The following is an 18,197-nucleotide window of genomic DNA, read 5'->3' as shown; positions in this document are numbered from 1 at the left end:
TCCAGTTTGGAGGAGAGTCCTTACCTCAAATGGAGTTGAAGTATCTGCGGTTTTTTTCATGAGGAATGGAATGTGAGATGTAGAGATGGATCGGTGCAGCTGCAACAGTAATGCAGTTGATGTGATTGTCTGTTGTGGAGAAGGAGCTGAGACGACAGGCAATGTTCCCAATTTACCGCTCAATCTAGGTTCCTACTCTCACCTATGGTCATGACTGAAAGGACAAGATCTCGAATACAACTGGACACATTTTACAAAGTGTTATGACCCGCTTGTTTGAGTCCCAACATAAAAGAGAGATAAACCTACAAAATAGCCTGAATGCAAATTATTTATTATAAAGTGTAACTCATAGAACAATCAATCAAAGCAACCAACAAATGTCTAGGGATAATAATGAAGATAAAGAACTTAGGATATAATCACAACAACACTTTAACTAGATGACATTAGTAGTGCATAAGATTAAAGAGTCAATGAGATGGCAGGTCTTGACATGAGGACTCCCAAGTAGCCACAGTGTCCTGGGGTAGCTAGCACAACAACTTTTATATACTCATTAATGAGTAATGCAGGCATCCAATCAGGATTTACCACATACTCCAATCTGGATTTTTCGATCAGGGAGTCAGACAGAGAACATCATCTAAAACAACACTGGCTACATGAATACACTGAAGAGTGGAGTACAGATGTATCCGCACCTGTACAATCACTTGCAAAGAGATTTTAAGCCGCAGAGGTGCTGTTAACCAGATGTTTATGAAACTGTTCTTTTCTCAGCCGCCATCATTGTGTTTACGGTAAACGAGACACATTTACAACCCCACCTACTGCAGTGTAGGAGTGTTGGAAAACAGTATACTGAGCCTTTTCAAACATTATTCAGACATGAAACATCCTGTGCACAGAGAAAATGTTTTGCTGCATTCATGTCATGTGTGCAACTTTTTGTCCATGTGTTTCTTAAGCTGTGCTGAATGATCTGTACAGTTTCTCTCCAGTGTGAAACCTCTTGTGTTTTCAGATGTGTTAACTGATTAAATCTCTTGTCACAGTGTGAACACTTGTTCGGTCTCTCCAGTGTGAATCGTCTGGTGCAGTTTCAATTTTGGAGCTGTAACAAAAGTCTTCTCACACTCCAAGCACATATACTCTCTCACACCAGTGTGGATCTTCATGTGTTCATTAAGGTTTGCTGATCGGTTGAAACTCTTCCTGCACTGAGTGCATGTGAATGGTTTCTCTCCAGTGTGGGTCTTCATATATTTATTAAGGTCTGAGGAGTTGCTTAAACTCATCCCACAATGAAGCTGCGGTCACATTAGAATTTGAGCAAGCAAAATTCTGTTGTAAGGCGCTGCGAAAAGGGGCGGGATTAAACAAGATGATTAGACACTAAAAAAGTGAGCGATTGGTCCATATTTTAAAATTTCTGTCCAGAGAGGTCATGTTTTGATCTTCGATTGGTTTCACACATTCAAGTGATGTGATTTCACAGGTCAGAGTTCACCAAGCTTGAACTTTGCAAGGCAATGAACTGCGAAACTTGACACACAAACTGAGAAAAGTCCAGCGTGACCGGGACTTAAGAGCAAGTGAATGGTTTCTCTCCAGTGTGGATACTCATGTGGTGATTAAGGGATGATGATTGGCTGAAACTCTTCCCACACTGAGTGCATGTGAATGGTTTCTCCCCAGTGTGGATCCTCATGTGGTGATTAAGAGATGATGATTGGCGGAAACTCTTCCCACACTGAGTGCATGTGTATGGTTTCTCTCCAGTGTGGATCCTCATGTGTTTATTAAGGTCTGATGAGCAGTTAAAACTCTTCCCACACTGAGTGCATGTGAATAGTTTCTCTCCAGTGTGGATCCTCATGTGGTGATTAAGGGAGGACCATTGGCTGAATCTCTTCCCACACTGAGTGCATGTGAATGGTTTCTCTCCAGTGTGGATCCTCATGTGGTGATCAAGGTATGATGAACGGCCGAAACTCTTCCCACACTGAGTGCATGTGTATGGTTTCTCTCCAGTGTGGATCCTCATGTGTTTATTAAGGTGTGATGAGCAGTTAAAACTCTTCCCACACTGAGTGCATGTGTATGGTTTCTCTCCAGTGTGGATCCTCATGTGTTTATTAAGGTGTGATGAGCAGTTAAAACTCTTCCCACACTGAGTGCATGTGTATGGTTTCTCTCCAGTGTGGATCCTCATGTGTTGATTAAGGTGTGATGATTGGCTGAAACTCTTCCCACACTGAGGGCATGTGAATGGTTTCTCTCCACTGTGGCTCCTCATGTGTAGATTAAGGGATGGTGATATGCTGAAACTCTTCCCACACTGAGTGCATGTGAATGGTTTCTCTCCAGTGTGACTCATCATGTGTAGTTTAAGGGATGATGAGTGGATGAAACTCTTCCCACACTGAGTGCAAGTAAATGGTTTCTCTCCAGTGTGGATCATCATGTGTTTATTAAGGGATGATGATTGGCTGAAACTCTTCCCACACTGAGTGCAAGTGAATGGTTTCTCTCCAGTGTGGATCATCATGTGAATCCTAAGTTTGCTTTTGCTTGCCAAACTCTTTCCACACTGAGTGCAGGTGAAACGATTCTTATCTCTCCTTTTCAAAATACCATCAGTCTGTAAAAGAGTTTTTTCCTCAATTTTCACATGATGTTCCTCCTCTTTCCTCCCCTCATTCTCTTCAATTAGGTCTGAAATAAATAAATATTAGTTTTCATTAGTTTTATTTAAGTTAGTTTTCATTAAGTCTCAAAAACTCTCATCAAAAGCTGAAAAGTGAAATGACACTGGAAACATTGGCTACACACTCTGCAATTTTGATGCACATTAAATGTAAAATAAATCCAATCATATTTTGTTCAGCCCTTTAATGTGTACATATTTAAGCAGATTCAATTCAATTCATCTTTATTTATCTAGTGCTTTTACAACGTAAATTGTGTAAAAGCCGCTTAACGCTTTACAGTTATAGTAAATTGAAACTATGTCAGTCATAAAAGTTTCTTGGTCATATTGATAAGACACAGATTTGAACGCTGTACGTGGCCTATTTTTATTTGTAAATATTCATAATTACAACAAAATGTTTTTCTAAAATTTGTAAAGCAGACAGGAAATACTTGTTCATTCTGTGCCTGACTGGTAAACGCATCAGAAAAAAGGTTCTTCGGTAACAGCTCAACAAACTGCTGAATATTTGCCTCACAGACATGAGACATACCTGTACAGCATCTGCATAAAGGCTGGATTGTGCACCTTTCCCTTTGTGTGCTGTTGGGTCATTTTTTATCCATTCTGGGGTGATTTTGAGGCTTAATTTGGCCAAAACTTCCTCTGTGTTTCATCAAATGGACTGATATTTGGAGACATCTTATTTTGAATTATTCTGGGAAAATGCTTTGAAATAAAAAATCCTCAATACACTCTGGGTAAATTTATTCCATTTTCGTTATATTCATGGCTGTTTTTTTTCTCTTTAGGCCTCTATTTAACAATGTTTTTTGATTGCAAAGCCATGACAGCATATAACCATGCATTGATCTGCTGTCCAGATCTTGAAGCACTGTTTATTAACTGTAAGCCTTTTTACTCCCCGCGCGAGTTCTGCTCGTTCATCCTCGTCAGTGTTTACATTCCTCAGCTCACGCACGCAAGTCTGGCGATACAGAAACTAGCTGATCAGATCACAGTGTTAGAGCAACAACACCCGGACTCTGTTTTAATCATTCTCGGGGATTTTAACAAAGCAAAACTATCCCGTGAACTGCCAAAATATAGACAGCATGTTACATGTCCCACAAGAGACAGCAATATTCTGGATCACTGCTATACTACAATAAAGGATGCATACCGCTCCATTCAACGAGCAGCTTTGGGACACTCTGACCATTGTTTGATTCATCTCATTCCAACCTACAGGCAGAAACTGAAAACAGCCAAACCTGTATTAAGATCTGTGAAAAGATGGACTAACGAAACAGAGCGGGATCTACAAGCCTGTTTCGACCTCACTGACTGGAGTGTTTTTGAAGCTGCTGCAAACGATCTGGATGAGCTCACAGAGACTGTAACATCTTATATAAGTTTCTGTGAAGACGTGTGCATTCCTACCAGGACTCAACTCACATACAACAATGACAAACCATGGTTCACTGTAAAACTCAGACAGCTACGTCAGGCCAAGGAGGTTGCTTACAGGAATGGGGATAGGGCCTTGTATAAGCAGGCCAAATACACACTGGAAAAGGAGATCAGAGTCGCAAAAAGGAACTATTCTGAGAAACTAAGGAGTCAGTTCTCTTCCAGCGACTCAGCATCCATGTGGAAAAGTCTGAAAAACATCACAAACTACAAGACACCATCCCCCAGCACTGTAGACAATTAACGACTTGCAAACGACCTGAATGAGTTTTACTGCTGGTTTGAGAAAACCCCCCACACCCACTCTGAACTGCTCTTCACGCCACCATTAACACCTCCACCACCCCCCGCCTCCCTCATACCTGCCCTACAGTTTAACGAAGATGAGGTGCGCCAGGTTCTCCGGAAACAGAAGAGGAAAAAAGCACCAGGCCCAGATTTTATAACACCAGCCTGTTTAAAATCCTGTGCTGACCGACTGGCCCCCATCTTCACCCTGATTTTCAACAGATCACTGGAGCTGTGTGTAGTGCCCTCCTGCCTCAAATGCTCTACCATCATCCCCATCCCAAAGAAACCCAAACTTACAGGACTAAATGACTACAGACCGGTGGCGCTAACATCTGTGGTCATGAACTCCTTTGAAAAACTGATGCTGGCCCACCTGAAGGACATCACTGAACCCTCACTGGACTCTCTTCAGTTTGCCTACAGAGCAAACAGGTCTGTGGATGATGCAGTAAATATGGGACTGCATTATGCTCTGCAACACTTAGACAGACCAGGGACCTATGTGAGGATCTTGTTTGTTGACTTCAGCTCGGCGTTTAACACTATCATCCCAAAACTTCTCCTGCCCAAATTAACTCAGCTCTCTGTGCCCACCTCTGTCTGTCAGTGGATCAACAGCTTCCTAACGGACAGGCAGCAGCTGGTGAAGCTGGGAAAATTCTCATCTAGCATCCGCACAATCAGCACTGGCAACCCCAGGGGTGTGTCCTCTCCCTACTGCTCTTCTCCCAGTACACGAATGACTGCACATCAAAAGACTCCTCTGTGAAGCTCTTGAAGTTTGCAGACGACACCACACTTATCGGCCTCATTCAGGACGGTGACGAGTCTGCTTACAGACAGGAGGTTAAGGAGTTGGCTGTCTGGTGTAGCCACAACAACCTGGAGCTCAACACGCTCAAAACAGTGGAGATGATAGTGGACTTCAGGAGAAACCCCCCTGCTCTCCCCCCACTGAGCATCATGGACAGCATTGTGGCAGCAGTGGAGTCATTCAGGTTCCTGGGCACCACCATCTCTCAGGACCTGAAGTGGGACACTCACATTGACTCCATTGTCAAAAAAGCTCAACAGAGGCTGTACTTTCTTCGTCAGCTGAAGAAATTTAACCTCCCAAAGGAGCTGCTGAAACAGTTCTACACCTCCATCATTGAATCAGTCATCTGCACATCAATAACTGTCTGGTTTAGCTCAGCTACTAAATACGACCTCAAAAGACTACGTTGAATAGTTCGGACTGCTGACTCCCTTCCTACTCCCCAAGAACTGTACTTATCCAGAGCGAGCAGAAGGGCTGCCAAAATCACTCTAGACCCCTCACACCCAGCACACTGCCTCTTTGAACTTTTACCTTCTGGTCGACGCTACAGAGCACTGCGCACCAGAACAGCCCGACACAGAAACAGTTTCTTCCCTCAGTCAATCCATCTCATGAACACTTGATGATAATAATTGCGAAACCAATATCACTACTTGCTATACACTTTTATACACATATACACTTATTTAACAACACACTTTACATGCCAATTTGCACATAACAGCTGCACATATAATGTTGTATATAGTAATAAACATGTACATACACTTGTCAATCTGTATATTTGCACTCACTACTTATTTCTATTTTTTAAAATATATTTATTATCTGTTTTTTGTCCTGTCTCTGTAATCCTGTTGCACTGTAGAAGCTCTGTCACGAAAACAAATTCCTAGTATGTGTGAACATACCTGGCAATAAAGCTCTTTCTGATTGTTTTCTGTGATGACAGTCAACATTGTTTAATTTGTCTTTACCCATGGGATGGCAAAAGAAAATGGGTGAGAGTATAAAGGAAGAGGAGGAGAGTTGAAGAGGGCAGCATTATGTGGTGTGCGGAAGAAAGAGAAGTTGACTAAACTTTTGCAGTGTGGGGAAACGAGTTGAGAAACCGGGTTGAGACAAGCAGTGTAAACTTAATGACTGGCTGTGAGAAACAAAAAGTGAAAGTACGTATTAAAGTAACAGAGCAAAGACAGCTGTCCTGTTACTGAAGTGCTCCTGACGTCTGTGAATGAGTGCGTCACCAAAGACTTCAGTGCAATGTGTCCTGAACAAAATCAACTTATCGATTTATCTCACTGGCATGGAGTCAGCTGCCGAAAGCCTTCATCCTGCAGTCGACAGTGTCGGAGTTTCCTGTTAGGCACCTGTGGCTGCTATTCACCGGCTGGGTTCGTCGACAGCCTCAACCCTTACATCCACACCTCCACTTTCGCCATTCCCCTCTCATTTTCCTCGACCTCTCCGCTCCGTGGGTAAGGAGCAAAAGTTTTTGTTTTCTTTGCCCAAATTCTCATTTTATTTATCTTTGTTTTCTCTCCGTACTATTATCACAGTATTTTCCCCCGTTTTCAAATCTGATGAATCTGCTGGCCTGAAATCATTTGCATTTTTTTCCTTTCACTTTCATTTGAGTTAGAAGTGCTGAGAGTTTTGTGTTTCATTGTGATTATTGTTATATTGTTTGTTTTGGACTTCCGGTCGGAGCGGTGCCATGTGTAGACGCAAACTGTTGAGGTCCTAAAGTGAAACCTAAAATTGCGATTAATATTGCTTTTATTCTAAATACTATTACCTTAAACCTACCAATACTGGAAAATAAGCATTTATAAGTGTATGAGTCTAGCTGTTCTGAGCGTAATTCAACTTAAATCAGGATGAATAAAGGCCGAAGCAACCATAGGGAGGCGGAATCCGCTACTAGCCTCCATGCTAATGCTAACCCCGAAGTGCAAACTGCATCTAAAAAAAGAGACGGCTCCGGCGAGTGATAACAGTGCGGTCCTTCAAGCTATTGATGCACTAAAGGGCGATTTGATTAGGCCGATTTTGAAAAGGCCATTGCACGGTCAAATTAACTTTGCAATCTAATTGACCAGGTTCAGACAGAATTACGCTATGTTGTGGAGCACATTAATGCCAAAGTGGAAGCAGCGGAAGAGCGAGTGACTGGTCTAGAGTCTGTGTTGGGTGGATACTCCAACTCTCTTACTACCCTGCAAAAAGGGTTTAGTGTCGTGAAAAAGGAGCTGGCTGTGCTGAGAGACCGAAGCGAGGATCTTGCGAGGTCTCGTCGCTCAAATCTCTGCATTATGGGAGTTAAAGAAGGACAGGAGCATGGCAGACGCGTGACAGAATTTGTAGCCAGCCTCCTGAAAGATACCCTGAACCTTGAGAAGACTCCATTTCTGGATCGTGCACACAGCACTCTACGCAGCAAACCAGTGGACGACAAGAAACCGCCACGTGCCTTTGTGATTAAATGCCACTACTTTTCCGAAAAAGAGGTTCTTTTGAAGAAAGCAATTGAAATGAAGGCAATCACGACAGTACATTGGGCTGTCAAAGTATGTGCATGATAAGATTCAAAGGCCTTTTCTTCAACATCACAATCATCAAGGTTTATGCACCCACTGAAGAAGCTGATGAGAACGCCAAAGACCGATACTACGATAATCTAGAAAGGATATGATACAGCCCCTAACCATGATCTTAAAATGATAATAGGTGATCTTAATGCAAAGGTCGGGAGAGAGACTATATATAGACCAACTATAGGAAAAGAAAGCTTACATACGGAGTCTAATGATAATGGGAACAGATAGGTTGATTATGCTGTAAGCAATAAGATGACATTGACGAGCACATATTTCCCTCAAAAAGATATCTACAAGACGACATGGGTATCCCCAGATGGTAATACACGGAATCAGATCGATTATGTGCTGATCGACCAAAGGCATGGAACAGATATCATGAATGTACGAAGCTTCCGTGGCGCAGATGTAGACTCAGATCACTATATGGTAATGATGAAATACGGACAAAGAATAGCCCGAATAAGTATGAAGAATAATCCAAAAGCGCGTAGATTTTCAGAAACAAGAATGGATTTTGCCACAAAGATAAACAGTGAACTCAATCAAAGATCCTCCCTAAGTGATGGAACCATTGAGGGCGACTAGGCTGCTATAAAGAATTCAATCAGATCAGCTGCACGGGAAACGATTGGCTTCAAGAGATCAGAAAGTAAACAGCATTGGTTTGATAAAGAGTGTGCTGAAGCAATCCAAGCAAGAAATGATGCATGGAAAAAGATGCTCCAGAAAAACACCAGGAACAACCATCATGAGTTTGTAAGAGCACGAACAAATGCCACACACATCTGCAGACAGAGAAAGAGAGAGTGGAGGAGCAAGCAAATCAAAGAAACAGAGGAAATGGCAGGAAAGAAAGAAATCAGAGCTATGTATGGACGGATAAGGAAAGAAAAGATTGGATTTTAAGCCGGAAATACGATGATCCTAGGAAAAGATGGTAACCTAGAAGCAGTTCCTACCAGGGTTAAAGAATGGTGGCTAGAATGGTTTAAAGACCTACGGAATCATAATAGTGAAATCGGGCTATTTGAAAGCCAACAGACAACAGCTCCCGAAGTGGAAATGTCGGAACCTAGGCTTTCAGAGGTGGAAGAAGTTATCGGGTCAACAAAGAACCATAGAGCTCCAGGAGAAGATCTGATCACTGCAGAACTGATAAAAAATGTGGTGAAACGCTTGTAGAAAAGTTTAGGGATCTAATTATTAAAATCTGGACACAGGACAAAATGCTGGAAGAATCGCACAGATTTTTCCTATCCACAAGAAGGGAGCAAAGCTGAACTGTGCTAACTATCTAAATGTAGCTTACAAAGTGCTTAGCAAATGAATTGCTCAAAGATTGGAAAGATACGCTGAGAAAATACTAGGTGGCTACCAATGTGGGTTTAAGTGTGGAAGATCGACTGTTGACCATATCTTTACAATCAGAAGCACCATGGAAAAATTCTATGAATTTAATATTGAGACCCATCAACTATTTGTGGACTATAAAGAGGCCTATGATAGTGTAGACCGTTCATACTTGTTAAGAACTTTGACAGACTTTGGAATACCATCAAAATTAGTGAGACTGATATAAATGACACTCGGAGACTGCAGGGAAAGTGATGATAGCTGGTGAACACTCTCAGGGTGATGCACTTTCCTGTACCCCGTTTAATTTAGTACTGGAGAAAATAGTGCAACAAATAGATGTGAACCCTGGAGGTACATTGTTTAATAGGACAGTGCAGTATCTGGCTTATGCAGATGAGGTAGACCTACTCAGCAGGAGGGAAAGAGAACTGAAAGAAAGCTTCATACAGCTAGTAAGAGAATCACATCGGGCAGGCCTACATGTGAATACAAACAAGACAAAATATATGCTTGTGTTAAGGTCTTAGAGTGCCACAACGGAACCCCTGCAGGTAGGAACGCACTTCTTTGAACGTGTCCATAATTTCAAATATATGGGATCTCTGCTGACAGACTGCAACAAAAACAGCGAGGAAATAAAAGAGAGGTTGAAGGTGGGAAACAAGGCATACTACAGCATGCAGCACCTCATCAAATCTTGTCTGCTGAGCCGAGCAAGCAAGGAAAGACTACCGTACAGTACTGCGGCCAGTGGTATTGTATGCCAGTGAAAAGTGGGTATTGAGAACTCGGAACAAACTGCTTTTAAACACATGGGAGAGATCCTAAGGAGGATTTACGGACCGAAGTGTGACCAAGGTGAATGGCGCATAAAGAATAATGCATAAGTGGTAGACATGTATGCGACGCCAAACCTGGTCACGGAAATAAAGAGGACCCATATAAGATGGCTGGGCCATTTAGAGACACTCCCTGAACAAAGAGCTGTTAAAAGAGCATACAAGCCAAAACTAGATGGAAGGAGACGTCCTGGTAGGCCACGGAAGAGGTGGTTAGAGGACATAGAAGATGATCTATGTACCCTAAGTGTGCATGCCTGGAGAATGCAGGCTTTGGATCGGGAAGGCTGGAGAGGAGTGGTGGAAGAGGCCAGGGCTCTACAGGGGCCGTAGCGCCGCCGGAAGAAGAATGGGATACTCAGAAAGCATATATAAGTGGACAGATTATTTCATATCAAGCTAGTGCAAATAAAAGTCAAACCGGCTTACAGAGATTATGAAAAAAATAATACAATTGATGAACTACACTTAACATCACCTTCCGAAGAGCTCCATAAGAAAAGACTTATTCTGCAAGTGGAATATGACTCCTTGACAAGTGAAAATGCAGAGGACCTCCACATAAGATCATGCCAGATTCATTACAAACATGGTAGACGAGCTGGTAAGTTATTGTGTTACCAACTGAAACAATCCTCAGCAGCTGGTTTTATAGCAGCAGTTAGTAAAGCTGATGGCAGTATTATTACTGATCAACAGAAAGAGCTTTAGAATCAGAAAGAGCTTTATTGCCAGGTATGTTCACACATACGAGGAATTTGTTTTCGTGACAGAGCTTCTACAGTGCAACAAGATAACAGAGACAGGTCAAAAAACAGATAATAAATATATATTTTTAAAAAATACAAGTAAGTAGTGAATGCACAGGGAACAGGGAATCAATAACGAATTAAAAAACTTCTAAAAAACTTTTTAGAGCTCTGAGGTAAATTAAATTGAACGTATTGATTTAATTATTTGGAATTACCCTCCCTCTGTGATTCAGATCAGTTGGCATTAGAAGGAAATAAAACACCTTCTAAAATTGAAAATGCAATCAAAAAATTGAAAACCAGAAAAGCACCAGGCCCTGATGGCTTCCTGGTCAAGTTTTATAAGAAGTTTTTTTTTTTTTGCCAAGCTAACACCCCTGATGTGCAAGGTATTGCTAAAGCTCTTGTCTCAGCATCACTCCCCTCCTCCATGACATTGGCTGTTTTAACAGTACTTCTTAAAAAGGGTAAGGATTCACTTAAATGTGAATCTTATCGTCCGATCAGCTTACTCTGCTGTGATTATAAGATCCTGGCTAAAGAGCTGGCGAGTGGAGTGAGTCATGAGAAAGATAATTCACCCAGATCAAACTGGTTTTATTGTTGGGAGACAGTTATCTTACAACCTTAGTCAATTATTTAATACTATTTATTTACCTAAAAATAATACCAATCCAGAGGTCTTAATTACTTTAGATGCCCATAAGGCATTTGATAGAATAGAGGATATCTATTTATTTACAGCGCTTTAAAAGTTTGGTTTTGGTCCTGAATTCTGTTCCTGGGGAAAAATTTTATATTCCCGGACCTAAGCATCCATTCGAACAAATAACATAATTTCTAAATGCTTTCCACTCTCTAGGGGAACAAGACAGGGCTGCCCTCTGTCCTCTCTGGTCTTTGACATTGCCATCGAACCTCTTGCAACCGTATTAAGGAACTCAGATGGCTTGCAAGGAATTTTCAGAGAGGGACAAGAACATAAGCTCCTGCTATATGAGGATGATCTTGTTATTCTGTCAAATCCAGATTCATGTATTCCAAAAGCTCTTACAATAATTTCAGAATTTGGAAATGTTTCTGGATACAAAGTCAATCTAGCAAAGAGTCTCCTTTCCCCTATCAATGATAGAGCACAGCAAATGTCTTTCCAATCCTTTCCATTTTCAGTAAGTCCTAATAAATTTGTATATCTGAGTGGGAATGTGACATGCAAATATAAGGATTTGTTCAATAATAATGTTAAAACGACATTAGACAAAGCCAAATGAGACATGGCGCAGTGGTCAACCCTTCCTTTATCTTTGGCTGGAAAGATCAATTCCATTAAAATGACAATTCTACAAAGATTTTGAGTTCTACTTCAGACCGTGCCTGTTTTTATTCCCAAGTCATTTTTCAAGGCTTTGAATAATTGTATTTCTACATTTCTCTGGGATAAGAAAATTCCTCGCATAAGAAAGGAATTCTTGGAAAGAAAAAAGGAATAGTGGCAATTGGCAATTCCAAATTTCTTATACTATTATTGGGCGACCAATTTGCACAAACTGATATTCTGGTTTTCCAACATCTGTGATGATGAGGCCCCACTTTGGCCCCACTAATGGAACAGCAAACGTCTAATCCAGTGTCTTTATGCTCACTAATTTGTGCTCCGATTCCAGTGAGTAAACAATATTCTATGAATAACCCAGTTATAAACAGATCACTTAGAATATGGTCACACTTTAATACAAAACAAGCATTGCCTTCTGCTACCATTTTGTTAAATCCGTTATGCCCTCCCTCTCTTATAGATTCAGCATTCCAATTCTGGTCTAGGAAGGGAGTTAACGGTGTTAAGGACCCGATTAAAGATGGCATATTTATCCCATTTCAACAGTTAAGAACAGGCATTGAGATTCCCCATTCTAATTTTTTAGGCACCTTCAGGTCCGTAGTTTCGTTAAAAAAAACTCTCCTTCACTGAACCAACCAGAAGCATGCTGGATAGATATAAATAAATATGGTAAATATGGACCCATATCAAAGGGGTATGATGTCCATGTTATATGAAGCGATTCAAAGAACTGCCTCCCCTTCCCTAAATCGTATAAAGTAAAAATAGGAAGACAAACTGGGACTAGAAATATCTGATACAGCCTGGCAATATGCCATAGAACTGGTACACTCATCTTCTGTATGTATTAGACATGGTCTTCTTCAGTTTAAGGTGCTTCATAGGCTTCACCTATCTAGAAGCAAGCTGGCAAAAATGTATCCAGGGTCAGATTCATCTTGGCCCAGATGTGGTTTGGAGCCAGCAGATCTGAGTCATATGTTCTGGGGATGCCCTAGATTACATAAATTTTGGACCGATATTTTTAGATCATTTTCATCTATATGTAATAAAGATATGGATCCTAATCCTTTGACCTTTATTTTTGGTACAGTGCCAGAAGAAATGTACCTGTCAGCTAATCACATTGAAATCATTGCTTTTTCTTCTTTATTGGCAAGATGCCTGATACTTCTCAGGTGGAAAAAAAAAACAAACCCGCCATCCCACCAACATTGGATATTAGAAGTGTTATCACGTCTTAAACTCGAGCACCTTAAGTAAACCATCAGAGGCTCTACAAAAAAGTTTTATGAGGTTTGGCAGCCTTTCCTATCATACACTGAACGCTCAGGGGTTATTATATCCTAATTAAGAATTTATCCCTAATTTCCTAATGTGTTTTATCTATTTTTATTTATTTTTCTCTTTCTCCTTTTTTCTTTATGGGGTGCGAGTATGTTTGTAGCTATGTACCATGTTAATTTGTTGTTCAATATGTGTGTTGTGGAAAAATTGAAGACTTTTGAAAAATCAATAAAACTATTTGAATAATAAGAATGTAAGCAGAACTAAAAAATAGTGTTTAGAACGAGTAATAATCCCATTAATCTAGTTACAGAACATGTCTCTATCGAAGGTCTGTGAATTTAAGCTAATTATTCATTAAAGAAGGACCATCCATTCTCACACGTGACACTGTTCTTTGTGTGACTGAAATGTAGGCAATAGCTGTGTTTCCATCCAAAAATGTGAATTAAATTTATTTACAAATATTGCATAAAACATGTGCGAATAAAGCAGCGTTTCCATCCAATGAATCAAAGAGAACAAAATCATAATTTCCTGATTAACTGGTGCCAAATATCAACAGTAAAAATATCCTTGAATCTTTTCTTTATATAATAAATGACTTTCACCTCAGAGTACAATGCCGACACACAAGCGCGTGTTGGCGTTTGAAGCCATGAGACGCGGAGAACAGATGCTCTTGACAAGCTCCAAATGCTCTGGAGGTCATCAATAATATAACAACATTAATACTGAAACGGTTAAGGCGTTTTAGAATGACCAAAACAACATTTCAGATGTTTTACAGTGTGCTCAGCCTGCTGGTTTGTCCATTCACACACATTTTCATCATCATATGATTTCTTATAACAAACCTCTTTTTAATGCACATACTGGAATTTGTTCAGTAAAAGTGCTTGTGTAGTTAACGTAAGTTTAGCTTTTTTTATCGAATAATAAGTTTATCCTTCTCAGTTATGCGCATGTTTTTTATGCCTATATTTCAAAAGTTATGTGCATCATGACGTTTCCATCAACCGTCTTTAAAAAAGGGGAGGAGACCGACAGAAACTCTGAGTTTAGAGAATAAAACCTGCTACTGACCAGGTTAGGTTCCACAGCGTAAGTTACCACGGTAACTGACTCTGAGTTAAAGTTACCTCTCTTTCAGAAACAGACTTGATTTACCCTGCTTTCTCCAGTTTGACAAACCTGCCATTTAGAAACGAAAAACACAGAGTTTCTCTCATTTCAGGGTTAACATACTCTGAGTTTTCACTAAACCTTCTTTCTGAAACAGGGCCTTGATCTCATATGCTATTGTTTTAGAACTTCCAGTTGCCTATTGGAGAAATGACCAGAAACAATCAACGGCTACTTGCTCTACAAACAAGTTTGTTCATGACTATACATACAAAGAAACACAATAAAATTAAAAAATATGACTTTGCAACAGGTGACGTGGTGGTGCAGTAGGTAGTGCTGTTGCCTCACAGCAAGGAGGTCACTGATTCGAGCCTTGGCTGGGTCAGTTGGCGTTTCTGTGTAGAGTTTGCATGTTCTCGCCACGTTTGCGTGGGTTTTCTTCGGGTGCTCCGGTTTCCCCCACAGTCCAAAGACATGCGGTACAGATGAATTGGGTAAAGCTAAATTGTCCTTAGTGTATGAGTGTGAATGAATGTGTATCGATGTTTCCCAGAGATGGGTTGCAGCTGGAAGGGCATCTGCTGCATAAAACATATGCTGGATAAGTTGGTGGTTCATTCCGCTGTGGTGACCTCAGATTAATAAAGGGACTAAGCCGAAAAGAAAATGAATGAATGAATGACTTGGCAACATCAAGCAGTATTAGGCATAGGCCAGTATAAGATTCTGACAGTATGATAACCTTGAATAACAATATCACGGTTTCACAGCACTGTGATTACTGCTCTAAAATATATTCTTTTTAAATGTCTGGGTAAAAAACAGACACCTTTTCCCCTTTGAACACAATATATTTTCTTTTGAGAAACTTTGAAAGTATGTTGGAGCAGTAAACATGTCAGGGTAAATCACTCAAATGAATCATTGACTTCTGCTGTCTTCATTTGTTTCATAAACACAGATTTCTTTACAATTTAAAATAGCATCTTTGTATATATTTTCTGCTGGAGATACTGTTGTCCTGAAACACTTAGAACAAAATGTAAAAAAAAAAAAAAAACCTTACATATACCATAGGGATGGTACAGCAAAAAAATATCCCATGCCTAAGCAGCATAACACTGTTTTTACGATCTAAAAATTCATTCTTTAAAAAAAGTCTCAAGCAAAAAGATTCCAATGGCGGCGCCTGCTGGTACATGAAGAATATGGTCAATACTGACGAACTTTACACTCAAATGTTTGCATATCATCAGCATGCTGTAATCTATTTCTTATACAGCAGCTTTTTAGACTAGTTTGTTGGCCAGTTGTAGTCAGTGCAAGGCTAAACATTATTGTTCCACTATAATTTATTCGTTTTGCTTCATGTCGTCCCTCAACATCATCATATAGTTTAGAATACTGTACAATGTTTTATAACAATTCATTATTTTAGTGTCCATTTCATTCAGCATATTTAATATTATGACATACTTTAAACCAGGGTTTCTGCAGGTTTCACCAAGTTAAATGCAAGACTTCTAAAGACATTTTAAAAACCATTATGAATGAAATTTTAGACTTATAAAGGGCTAAAGGCTAATAATACAATAATAAATGAATAATGAAAAAGAAAATATTTTAAATATTTCTTAGCAAAAGATTTAAATATTGTGTAAAAAATAGCAAGCTATACTTGTATCCATACACTTTTTTTCCAAAATAAACTTTTTTTAAATAAAAAAAAAATGAACAAATGTTTTAAAAGTTTAAAAACTATAATAAACTAAATCTATGCACAACAATCTGTCCAGGTCGATGTCCTCAGCAGTAAATACATGGAGCATGTTTAAACAAATGTTATTGTAAGGAAAATAATTAAACCATTATGATAAATAGAGTTAAAATGACCTTTTTTAATAAAAGTTGAAAGTTTTATTAAGATGGATTGTTGGTGATTGTATGGGTTTTGGCCAGATTGGGTAGCAAAAGATGAACAAAGGAAAATGAAGATTTGTTTAAAAAGATTTAAGACCTACAACACAATATTTCAGTAAATTTAAGACTTTTAAAGGCCTAAAATTTAGATTTTGGAACTTAAGACATTTTAAGACCCCACAGAAACCCTGTTTAAACACAATAGCCCTGGTTATTAGTTATTATAATAATGATGTAATTCTAACTCAGATACTATCTGTGAGAACTAGTAACAACTACTAGAAACAAGTTTAAACTCATAAAGAATTTGGAATTGTGATCAACGTGACATATATAAATGGATAGTACTAAGCCAACACTATCACTGTAACAGCAGATATCTTCTATGAGAATACTGTAGTTCAAATATCATCAGCTCAGTTAAAGTTTTTTTTTAATTTATTGTTTTTATTTATTTTATATAGTGCCAGTGCTCAAGGATGCTTTATAAACAGTAGAAAAAACAAGAAAAGCAATAACCTTAAGAAGGTAGAGAAGATGGGAGACTAATAATACATAAAACGAATGACAAAAGACATGAGAACAAGTAACAAAAGAAACTAATTCCTGTCTTTCAATGAGTGCTTATGTGCATTAAGGAGAACTAGGCAGCACACTCAGGGCTGCAAGATGGATTTAATTTAGTATTCTTATTATTAAAATATATCTGAATGAGGATCAAATGACTGAGTTGCTCTTTGAGAATGAAACCAACCTGTTTGTTCCTGCAGATTTTCCTGTTTGACTGTGAATGTTTCTTCAATCTTCACATCCTCACTCTCCTCTTTAATAAACGCCATCTTTATAACAGTGTGGAGATCAGAATAAAACAATAAAAATGTTCTGTTTAAATGAATAAAACAATGAACAGAAACAAAATAACTTCTCTTCAATAGTTTCTTTATATGAGAGTAATTAACAAAAAGAAATCAGGTAAGTCTGAGCAAGAAACAATGGCCACAAATGAGCTGATTAAAACTAGTACTCCATTTCTTATATATAGTGATGTATACTTAAAATGGAATGACAGTATGCTATTTAATCAATTCAACCTTCAATCAAACCAAACACTTATTACACACTTTACTGTTGCTTTATTCAGATATGTTCTTAATTGTTTTGTTTGTTTTATTTACTTTATTGTTTGCTTACAGCAACGTAGCACTTTTTTGCACAAGACAAATTTCCTCTCTGGGACAAATATAGTTTATCCTATCTTTATTCAAACAATAGCCCTCATTACTGTGAGTAAAATAGTACTACGTTGTATAAAGGGTTAAAATAATATTTTCAACAACAGGTACATTATTAAGCAATAGATAAAAAACTGAAACTTTAATTAATCGCTTTATATCAGTGTAAAAGCTTTAAAAACAAACCTTTCTCCAGTTGAATCACAGCGCTGGATTGTCGCAGCCTTATGACGTCACACGCCACGCCAAAATAAAAGTCTTTTTTGTTTAGCTATTTTTTGCCACTTTGTCATGACTTATTGATACATTTCTCTCTCGTTTTACACTTTGTACTATATCTACTCTCTCTCTCTCTCTCTCTCTCACACACACACACACACACACACACAGATATTCGTTGAAGCTGATCAAAAGCTTTAAACATTTTTAAGATAATTTTAAAAAACTTTTTTAATCCAC

The 18,197-nt window shown here is 39.1% G+C and overlaps 2 protein-coding genes across 2 annotated transcripts in view; both read right to left on the bottom strand.

Annotated features, from left to right (window-relative positions):
- Nucleotides 1-18,197, bottom strand: part of LOC130222130 (gastrula zinc finger protein XlCGF8.2DB-like) — a 237,408-nt gene that overhangs the window by 83,450 nt on the left and 135,761 nt on the right. The window lies entirely within an intron of this gene.
- LOC130222114 (gastrula zinc finger protein XlCGF57.1-like) lies at nt 323-17,973 on the bottom strand. Its single transcript, XM_056454747.1, has 3 exons — nt 17,925-17,973; nt 17,261-17,345; nt 323-2,721 (listed from the first exon to the last, which is right to left on the bottom strand). Exons 2-3 carry the CDS (start codon nt 17,343-17,345, stop codon nt 1,589-1,591), a joined length of 1,218 nt encoding a protein of 405 aa, XP_056310722.1. The 5' UTR covers nt 17,925-17,973; the 3' UTR covers nt 323-1,588.

This window comes from Danio aesculapii, chromosome 4, assembly GCF_903798145.1.
Source record: "Danio aesculapii chromosome 4, fDanAes4.1, whole genome shotgun sequence".
In the NCBI taxonomy this organism is placed as follows: domain Eukaryota; kingdom Metazoa; phylum Chordata; class Actinopteri; order Cypriniformes; family Danionidae; genus Danio; species Danio aesculapii.
This window is presented reverse-complemented; position numbering and strand designations above follow the sequence as displayed.

What these genes read in the sequence shown, in the direction of transcription:
- LOC130222114 (XM_056454747.1), bottom strand. Translation starts at nt 17,345, where the DNA reads ATGGCGTTTATTAAAGAGGAGAGTGAGGATGTGAAGATTGAAGAAACA. An exon ending in AAATCTGCAGGAACAAACAG is followed by an intron (nt 2,722 to 17,260) that starts GTTGGTTTCATT and finishes TATTTATTTCAG; the next exon opens with ACCTAATTGAAGAGAATGAG.